Raw genomic sequence first — 10,000 nt, 5'->3', positions numbered from 1 at the left:
AGCAGCAGCAGCAGCAGCAGCAGCAGCAGCAACTAGGACCACGCACTAAACAGGCAGCAGCTGTCGGCTGCTGTCGCTGCTGCTGCTGCTGCTCTTGCTGCTGCTGCTTCTGCTGCTTCAAATGTCTGAAGCGGAGCACGAGCGTTCCTCTACGTGTCTTCACTCTCTTAGCAGCAGCAGCAGCAACAGCAGCAGCAGCAGCAGCAGCTGCTGCTGCAGCTGCTGCTGCTGCAGCTCCCGAACTGCATGCAATCTCTCTTCCTTCAGCAAAGACGCTTCAGTGCCATCGGGAACGCCTTTGCTGCTGGAGGAGCTGTGGGAAATTGCTGCTGCTGCTGCTGCTGCTGCTGCTGCTGCTGCTGGCCAGCAGCAGCAGCAGCAGCAGCAGCAGCAGCAGCAGCAGACCGACGGAGAAGGAAGCACAATTCAGCAGCAGCCGAGCAATCAAGAGTCTCCACAGGAGGCGCAGCAGCAGCTGCATGAGCAGCAGCAGCAGCAGCAGCAGCAGCAGCAGCTGCGGCAGCTGCTGCTGCAGCAGCAGCCTTTGCTGCAGTGCCGCGTTTGCTGCTTTTATCTTTTTTCTTTTTGCTGCTTCGAAGTCTTTAAAGGAGAAAATAAAAATGAATTTCTTCTTGCAGATCTTTCGTAAGAAATTTAATTAATTAAAATTATTTATTTAATTAAATTAATTAATTAATTAATTAATTAATTAATTAATTAATTAATTAAAATATGTTATTAATTGGCTAATGAATAAATTAAATATTTAGAAGGTTTAATTAATTAATTAAAATAAATAATTTTATTAATTTATGGTTTGCTTCGGCTTTTTGCTTAGAGCAGCTTGCTGCTGCTGCTCCTGCTGCTGCTCGTGCTGCTGCTGCTGCTGCTGCTGCTGGTGATGTTTGTGCTGCTGCCGTTTGCACTGCCGCTAGTTTATTTCTTTGCTGCTCTCCTCTTTGTTGCTGCTGCTGCTTCTTCACGAGCTGCTGCTGCTGCTGCTATTGCTGTTGCTGCTGCTGCTGCTGCTGCTGCAGGGAGATGCACAGAAAGCCTGTCTTTGAGCCTTATGGGACTTATCAGTTTGTGGGGTCGCTGCAGCTGCTGCTGCTGCAGCAGCAGCAGCTGCAGCAAATAGCAGCACTCATGGACGCGTCGGCATCGCAGCAAATGGAGATTGTTGCAGCAGCAACAGCAGCAACAGCAGCAACAGCAGCGGCAGCAGCTGCAGCAGCAGCAACAGCAGAAGCAACAGAACCGCCAGCAGCGGCATCAGCAGCAGCACCAGCAGCATCACCAGCTGCAGCCGCAGCAGACACAACAGCAGCAGCAGCAGCAGCAGCAGCAGCAGCAGCAGCAGCAGAATCACCCATCCGAGCGTCAGCGCCTGAAGCAGCAGCAGCTGCAGCAGCAGCATCACCACGTGCAGCAGCAGCAACACGAACGCCATCCCCTGCAGCAGCAGCAGGAGCAGCAGCATCTGCAGCAGCAGCAGGAGAATCCCCCCCTGCAGCAACAGCAGCAGCAGCAGCAGCACCCCCACCTGCAGCAGCAGCAGAAGCATCGCCACTCGCAGCAGCAACAGGAGCATCGCCACCCGCAGCAGCAGCAGCGTCGCCACCCGCAGCAGCAGCAGCAGCAGCAGCAGCAGCAGCAGCAGCAGCAGCAGCAGCAGCAGCACCAGCAGTTTTTGTTCCTCTTTTGAAGCCCCGTCTTTGCCGCCGCGTTGACGGCTTTGACTTCAGCAGCTACAGAATTGCTCTGCAGCTGCTGCGGCAGCTGGAGCCCCAAACAGCACCTGCTGCTGCTGCTGCTGCTGCTGCTGCTGCAGCAGCAGCAGCAGCAGCAACAGCAGGCAGTCAGTTCGAGGAAGGCGCAGTGCGCCAGCTGGAGACCTAGAGGCAGCAGCAGCCCCCCACGCTGCTGCAGGATGCGCAGCAGCAGCAGCAGCAGCAGCAGCAGCAGCAGCAGCAGCAGGTTAGGCCACTCCGGAGTTCTTTTTTGTCTTTTAACTTCGGACCGAAGCAGCAAATTTGAATTGAAAAGAAAAACCTTTTTGTTTCTTTTTATTAAAAAGATTTGTTTCTTTTATTCAAAAGATTTAATTCAAAATAATTAATTCCTTTTCTTCCAGACTTTGCCCACGGATCTGGGGTGTATGTACACTCGGCGCGCTGCAGCAGCTGCATGCGCTGCCACTTTTGGTATTTTTAATTTTTTTGTTCTGCATTTATTTGCTGCATTTCGAGCTGCAGCAGCAGCAGCAACAGCAGCAGCAGCACCAGCTACAGCAGCAGCAGCAGCAGCAGCAGCAACAGCAGCAGCAGCAGCAGCAGCTTATTTGGGCTTGGTTCGAGTTTTTTGAAGCTAGCAGCACGAAAAAAAAGAACTCGATTTGTGGTGTACGTACACCCGAGAAAAGAACTGCAGAAAACCAAAAAAGAAAATCTGCGGAAGTGCTGGGGTGTACGTACAGCTCGGAAGGGCAGCGGCAGAACTGGAAATTCAAGAAACTCATTTTTGCGATTTTTGTCGAAATAAAGCGGAAAACGAATTAAATGGACAAAAATAAAAATAATAAATGAAAAATAAAAGAATGAAGTGCTCAAATAAAGAGAATTGCAGAGAAATAAGCGAAAATAGCGGAAATTTGCAGAGGAAATGGTGAAGGCGTGAAGAGCGGAGGGTCTGATGAAATAGGCGATTAGAGCTCTGAAATCGCGGGAAAAAAAGGAAATTCTCTCTTAAATAGTTTTATTATGTCATTTAAATTATATAAAATGACTTAAATAAATAAATGGATGAAGTCCGAAACCTGAAATCGAGCAAACGGCGTTTCAGGTGTCTAGACAGCTGCGCGTCGGCGGGCGGCGTCGGCGGCGGGGGAAAGAAAGCTGAAATAGAAAACATTTTGTGAGACTTTTTGTGAAATAAAGTTAAATTGAATATTTAAAAGTTTTGGAAGTAATTTTTTAATTATTTTAAAGAGATTTCAAACTCAGATCGCCGCGGTTTCCGCCTAGCTGGCCCCCGCGCCTTCCCGCGCGGCTAGCTGCGGAGGTCCCGGGGAAACTCGCGGGCCAAATCTGGAACTGAAACAGTCATTTGTTTTGAAAAAGAGATTTTAATCTTTTAATATTTTCAATTTATGATTTTTTGACTCTTTATTTAGTTATTTGCTCTTTGTTTGCTGCCTTTCTCGGAGTTCGCGGAGGCTCGCAGCGCTCGCGCTCTTCCCGCTGCTCCTCTTGGCTAGATCTTCCCGAAGATCTGAATTGGAATTTGAATTATTTATTCTTTTCTTCCAAAAGAATAAATAATTTAAATTCAAAAAGAAAAAACAATTCAAATTCAACTAATCCGGAGAAAAAGAGTCTTTTCAAGGGTCTTCCTTGCGCAGGCGCAGCCAAACCCTAAACCCTAAACCTCCACCCCATTCTTCACCCTTCCTCCCCCTCCTAGGGTTTAGGGTTTAGGGTTTAGGGTTTGCAGCCATGGCGCAGCCCCTAGGGCTTTTTGCTTCCGAAAGAAGAAGCCGCAGTCTCCCGCGTTTCAAGGGGCAGGAAACTTGGGGTGTACATACACCTCGGAGCTTGTCTCCCATGGGACTGCAGCAGCAGCAGCAGCAGCAGCAGCCGCAGCTGCTGCTGCTGCTGCAGCCGGTGCCTTTTCTCCTCGCTGCTGCGCTGCCTGCAACTGCAGCAGCAGCAGCAGCTCCTCGCGTCGGCCGAGCGAGGGATACAAGAAAAGCACCAACAGCAGCAGCAGCAGCAGCAGCAGCAGCAGCAGCAGCAGCAGCAACTGCAGCAAGCTTCGGCCGAAGCAGCCGAAGCACTTACAAGGTCATATCTGGAGGCCTCGAGCCCTCAGCTTGCTGCTGCTGCTGCAGCAGCAGCAGCAGGAAGACCACCACCACCCGCAGCCGCAGCAGCAGCAGCAGCAGCGGCAGCAGCAGCAGCAGCAGCAGCAGCAGCAGCAGCAAAAATGAAATTCATTTGGATAAATGCAAAGGCAAAGAAAAAGGCTGCAGCGCCAACACCTGCAGATGGCATTATTTGCAAAGAGCTTCCAAGACGGGATTCTTTTAATTATTTATTTATTTTATTTATTTATTTATTTGTTTATTTATTTATTTATTTATTCATTTATTTATTTATTTATTTGTTTATTTGTTTATTTATTTGTTTATTTATTTGTTTCTAGTGATCTGTTTATTTCCAAAAGTTTTATTTTCCGTCTTTGCCTTTTTTGGTTTTAAAAAAAAATGAATTTAAAAAAATTTATTTATTCGATTAAATTTATTTTTTTGATTTTTAAAGTTGAAATTTATTTGATTTATTTATTTCAATTTATTTATTAATGGAGTTTATTTATTTATTGATTTATTTATTTGTTATTTATTTATTTATTTACTTCCATTTATTTATTTGTTTGAATTTATTTATTTAATGAGTTTATTTATTTATTTATTTATAATGAGTTTATTTATTTATTTATATAAATTTATTTATTGAATGAGTTTATTTATACATTTATTTATTTAGATTTATTTATTTATTTATATTATTTATTCACTTATTTAAATTTATTTATTTATTTATATTATTTATTTAATGCATTTTATTTTTTTTGAATTTGAAGTCAATTTTTTAAATTTCTTTTGGCCGTCAAAAATACCATTTAATTTAATCACCTTTTCACTTTCTTTTTATTTCCTTTTTTTCATATTTTGTTTTATTTATTTGTTTTGACTTTTATTTATTTCAATTTATTTATTTTATTTTATTTTGTTATTTTATTTTATTTATTTCTTTTAACAATTCACTTCATCAGTTTCTTCCCATTTGTTCATTTAATCTTTTATTTATTTATTTAGTTATTTATTTATTTATTTATTTTAAGATATATTTTATTATTGTTTTATTATATCTTTTTAATTATTTCTTTTAATTATTTCTTTTTTTATTTTTTTAACTTTTCAAAAAAAGTTTTGAAGACCGCCCACTGCGTTCGGGTGTCTGTACAGCAGCGGAGAAGTGGAAAGCGGCGAAGAAATGAAATTTTGAAAAAAAAAATTATTTTAAATGATTTTTAATTTTTTTAAATCATTTTAAATCCATTTTAATTGATTTAAATCATTTTTTTCGTTTTAAATCCTTTTTAATTCTTTTATTTCGAATTAAAATACTTTTACAAGTTTTTATTTATACTTTTAAATCAAAGCTGAGGCCCAGCGGCTGCTGCAGCAGCAAAAAGGCCAAAATTATTTATTTGAATTTTCTATTTTTCTTTTTTATTTTATTTTGAACTTTTAATAAATGAAAACAAAACAAAACAAAACCTTTTTTAATTCAGTTTCCAAACAATTCATTTACTCCAACTCGTCTTATTGTAGCTGCTGCTGCTAGAGCTACTGTTGCTGCTGCTGCTAGAGCTGCTGCTGCTGCTGCTGCTGCTGCTGCTGCAGTGTGTAACAACTGGGGAATCCGCGAGAGTTGATGGATTTTGCTGTTTAATTTGAAAACAAAATAAATTAAAAAATAAATAAAATAAATAAAAATAAAAATAAAAAAGAAATAAGTCAAAAAGTGTTCAATTTGAACTCTTTCTGCTGCTGCTGCTGCTGCTGAACAAAATGGGGCTTGAGGATCTGAAGAGCTTCTGAAATGCTGTAAACTGCGGAGAAAAGGAATTAAAAATTGAATTTTAAATTTAAATTAATTAAAATAAAATAAATTAAATTAATTTAAATTAAAAGTAATTCTTTTTAAGCATTTAAATCGCCATTTCCAGAGTCACTTCCCGCGAGCGGTGCATGCGTTTTGAATGGCTGCTGGGGTGTTTGGGGCTGTTTTTTCCGAGTTTTTTGAATAATTTGAAATTAAATTAAAATAAATGATTAAATTTAAATAAATAAATCCTTTTTTATTTCTTTTTTCCGAAAATGAAGCCCCTTTCTTGCCCGCTGCCGGCCATACCGCAGCCCCCGCTGCTGCTGCACCCACACAAGCCGCTGCTGCTTGCCGCTCACGGCAGCTCTTTGCTTCTCTTTGACTACCAGCAGCAGCACTGGCTCCCAGCGCAGCAGCAGCAGCAGCAGGCAGCAGCAGCAGCAGCAGCGAGCGACAACAACCCCCTAATAGACCCTCAAGAGCTGCAGCAGCAGCAGCAGCAGCAGCAGCACCTGCAGCACACCCTGGACGTTGCTGCAGCAGACTGCGTCTGCCTGGACTGCGGAAGGCGCAGCAGCAGCTACCCCGTCTACGCCCGGGCCCCCTGCAGCAACAGCAGCAGCAGCAGCAGCAGCAGCAGCAGCAGCAGCAGCAATTGCGTGTGGCTCACTGCAGCAGATGATAAGCTGCTGTGTCTTTGGAAAGGCGAACCTTTTCAGCTGCTGCAGCAGCGCGTGCAGCGCAAGAAAGCCTCTGCTGCTTGCTTCATCCCCACGCAGCAGCAGCAGCAGCAGCAGCAGCAGCAGCAGCAGCAGCAGAGGATGAGCGTGCTGCTGTGTGACAAGTTTGGTGATGTATTTTTGCTGCCGCTGGAATCTATAGGAGGCCAGCAGCGGCTGGCAGGGGATGTGCTGCTGCAGCAAATGCAAGCAGCAGCAGTAACAGCAACAGCAGCAGCAAAGGCTGCTGCAGCAGCAACGACGGCAGCAGCGGCAGCAGACGCAGCAGCAGCAGCAGCAGCAGATCCTGCAGCAAAGGGGAACCGCACCGACGAGCAACCCGCCAACAGCAGCACCAACAGTAACAGCAGCAGCAGCAGCAGCAGCAGCAGCAGCAGCAGCAGCAGCAGCAGCAAAGGTGACGCATTTGGAGAGCTCAGTGAAGACGAGGCAGACCAAGACGTTCCTGTAATGGCGCATTTGACGACTGTCACATGCCTCAAGGTGATTGACCTGCAGCAGCAGCAGCAGCAGCAGCAGCAGCAGGAGCAGCAGCAGCAGCAGCAGCAGCAGGAGCAGCAGCAGCTGCTGCTGCTGACGGGAGACAGAGACGAGAAGGTGCGGCTCTGCTTTGCTGCTTCTCCGTGGCAGCTGGAGACAGCGCATTTGGGGCATTTGGATTTCATAACAGATGCAGCACCCATACTTTGCTGCAGCAGCAGCAGCAGCAACAGCAGCAGCAGCAGCAGCAAGGACAGCAGCAGCAGCAAGGACGGCAGCAGCAGAAGCGGCGACGGCGCCGACAACCACTGCGCCAGCAACGGCAGCTCCAGCAGCAGCAGTGACTGCAGCAGCAGCAACAAAGACAGCAGCAGCAGCAGCAGCAAAGACAGCAGCAGCAGCAGCAAATCGCTGCTGCAGCAGAAGTGGGTGGTCAGCAGCAGCGGGGACTGCACTCTGCGTTTGTGGTGTATGTACACCGGGCAGCTGCACCCCCGTGGGGTTTTGTCTCTCTCTCCTCTTTCGCTTTTTAAAAAGCAAGACTTGCAGCTGCTGCTGCAGCAGCAGCTGCTGCAGCAGCAGCAGCAGCAGCAGCAGCAGCAGCAGCAGCAGCTTCCTGCTGTGCTGCAGGGCCACCTGCTGCCGGTTAAGCTCTTCGCAGATGAGCAGCAGCAGCTGCTGGTTGTGCAGACGCTGCAGCTCAAGGGGCTGCTGCTGATCCCCTACAACAAGCACGCCCTGCTGCTGCTGCAGCAGCAGCAGCAGCAGCAGCAGCAGCAGCAGCAGCAGCAAGAGGTGTTTGGAGAGGCGCTGGTGCTGCCTTTGGGCTGCTCTGTGGGGTCGCTGCTGGTGGTTCGCCACCCAAAGTCCGAAATAGATTTGCTGCCGATATTCGAGCCCATCAAGCAGCAGCAGCAGCAGCAGCAGCAGCAGCAACAGCAGCAGCAGCAGCAGCAACAGCAGCAGGATGGCAGCATTCTAATTGGCTGGGTTATCGACAGGGAAGGGCAGCTGCAGCCGCCCGTTTGCCTGGAGCTGGAAGTGCTCAGACGCATGCAACAGCAGCAGCAGCAAGAACAGCAGCAGCAGCAGCAAGAACAGCAGCAGCAGCAGCAAGAACAGCAGCAGCAGCAGCAAGAGCAGCAGCAGCAGCAAGAGCAGCAGCAGCAACAGCAAGCGCAGCAGAGCACCTGCCTCCTCCCCCTGCTGCAAGGCACCCTGCCGCCTCCTGCCCCTTGGCAGCAGCAGCAGCAGCAGCAGCAGCAGCAGCAGCAGCAGCAGCAGCAGCGAGAGTGCTACTGGTGGAAGGAAACGAGAAACCCAGCAGCAGCAACGCCTGAAGAGCGCCGGGCCAAACGGCTGAAGCACAAACACCTGCAGCAGCAGCAGCAGCAGCAGCTCAAGCAGCAGCAGCAGCAGCAGCAGCAGCAGCAATTGCAGTGATAGCAGCAACTCCCGCTGCAGCAGGCTCCGCACCTCAAAGAGGGAGAACAAACTTTTGGCATTTCATCAAATCCTTCTTACACACGAATGGCTTGCTAGCTAGCTAGCCAGGTAGCCGGCTATTTGGCTAGCTAGCTGGAGAGCTAGCTAGCCAGCTAGCTAGCTAATAAGCTAGCGAGCTAGAAAGGCAGGCAGATATCCAGCTAGCTAGCTAGATGCATAGCTAGCTAGCTAGCTAGCTATACATCTAGCTATCTAGCTGGTAGCTAGCTAGCCACGTATGTAGCTAGCTAGCTAGCTATACATCTAGCTAGCTAGCTGGTAGCTAGCTAGCCACACACATAGCTAGCTAGCTAGCTATACATGTAGCTAGCCAGCTAGCCACACACATAGCTAGCTAGCTAGCTATACATGTAGCTAGCCAGCTAGCTATGCATGTGGCTAGCTAGATGTTCAGCTAGCTGGCCAGCTAGCTAGCCAGCCACACGGGTTCCCAGCTAATTTGCTAGCTAGCCAGCTAGCTATGCATGTGGCTAGCTAGATGTTCAGCTAGCTGGCCAGCTAGCTGTTGCAGGAAATAATAGACAATGCGCAGCTAGCTAGCTAGCCAATTAGCTAGCTAGCTAGTCAGCTAGCTAGCTAACTAGCCAGCTGCTGCCTGGGCACTTTGGCTAGCCAGCTAGCTAGCCAGCTAGCTGTTCATAGACATGTTTGAGCAGCTAGCTAGCTAGCTGGCCAGCTAGCTAGCTACCTGACTTACTGGCTAGCTAGCTAGCTAACTAACTGGCTAGCTAGCTAGCTAACTAACTATCCAACTGACTAGCTAGCTGGCTAGCTAGCTAACTGGCTGGCTAGCTAGCTAGCTAGCCAGCTGGCTAGCTAGCTAACTGGCTAGCTAGCTGTTGCAGCGGGGGCTCTGGAGTCTGGCTAGCTGTCTCATTGAGCGGCCAGCAGCACAGCTTAAGCGAGGAAGCAGCGTCTGCTGCTGCTGCTGCTACTGCTGCTGCTGCTGCTGCAGCTGCTGCTGCTCTTCAGATTTTTTGTGCTGCGGCTTCTGCTGCTGCATCTATATCCAGGTCATCAATTTCGTTGATCAACACTTCTGCTGCTGCTGCTGCTGCTGCTGCTTCCTCTCCCTCGGCCCCCACAACTTCCACCTCCTGCTGCTGCTGCTGCTGCTGCTGCTGCTGCTGCTGCTGCTGCTGCTGCTGCTGCTGCTGCCTCTTCTTAAGTCGTTTGCGCTCTGTGGGGGTGCTGGTGCTTCTGCTGCTGCTGCGGGGTCGCCGCTGCTTCACTGCTGCTGCCTCTCGCTCCACAGCAGTGCTCCCTTGCTGCTGCTGCTGCTGCTGCTGCTGCTCCAGCTGCTGCTGCTGCTGCTGCTGCAGCTGCAGCTGCTGCTGCATTCCCATGGCCTTTAGTATCCGTTTGCTTGTGTACTGCCCTGCTGCTCCGAAGTCCGTCCTGTCCTCTTCTGTTTCGCTGGCAACCAAATCTTGCTGCTGCTGCTGCTGCTGCTGCAGCTGCTGCTGCTGCTGCTGCTGCTGCTGCTGCTGCTGCTGCTGCTGCTGTTGCTCTTTGGTACCTGTGTCTTGAGCGACTAAAGCCAGCTGCAATTCGTGTGCTCCTGCCGCTGCGTCGGCCGCTGGTTCTGCTGTTTCTGCTGCT

General features: G+C 48.1%; 3 protein-coding genes across 3 annotated transcripts in view; 2 read left to right on the top strand and 1 right to left on the bottom strand.

Annotated features, from left to right (window-relative positions):
- Positions 1 to 121: 121 nt before the first annotated feature.
- Positions 122 to 3,988, top strand: ENH_00027030 (hypothetical protein; the record flags this gene model as incomplete). Its single annotated transcript, XM_013579907.1, has 4 exons — positions 122 to 645; positions 1,038 to 1,878; positions 2,256 to 2,350; positions 3,493 to 3,988. 4 exons carry the CDS (start codon positions 122 to 124, stop codon positions 3,986 to 3,988), a joined length of 1,956 nt encoding a protein of 651 aa, XP_013435361.1.
- A 1,956-nt stretch (positions 3,989 to 5,944) lies between these two features.
- ENH_00027020 (WD-40 repeat-containing protein, putative) lies at positions 5,945 to 8,335 on the top strand (the record flags this gene model as incomplete). Its single annotated transcript, XM_013579906.1, has 1 exon — positions 5,945 to 8,335. The coding sequence occupies one exon, from the start codon at positions 5,945 to 5,947 to the stop codon at positions 8,333 to 8,335; it is 2,391 nt and encodes a 796-aa protein (XP_013435360.1).
- Positions 8,336 to 9,366: 1,031 nt separating this feature from the next.
- ENH_00027010 (hypothetical protein) overlaps positions 9,367 to 10,000 on the bottom strand; it is a gene marked incomplete at both ends in the record, with an annotated part of 729 nt that continues 95 nt past the window's right edge. Inside the window, one exon of the mRNA XM_013579905.1 lies at positions 9,367 to 10,000. This exon is cut by the window's right edge and continues 95 nt beyond it. Within this exon, the coding sequence (XP_013435359.1) occupies positions 9,367 to 10,000 (634 nt within the window).

Source organism: Eimeria necatrix, genomic scaffold (genome assembly GCF_000499385.1).
Source record: "Eimeria necatrix Houghton genomic scaffold, Enh_scaff200, whole genome shotgun sequence".
Lineage (NCBI taxonomy): Eukaryota > Apicomplexa > Conoidasida > Eucoccidiorida > Eimeriidae > Eimeria > Eimeria necatrix.
This window is presented reverse-complemented; position numbering and strand designations above follow the sequence as displayed.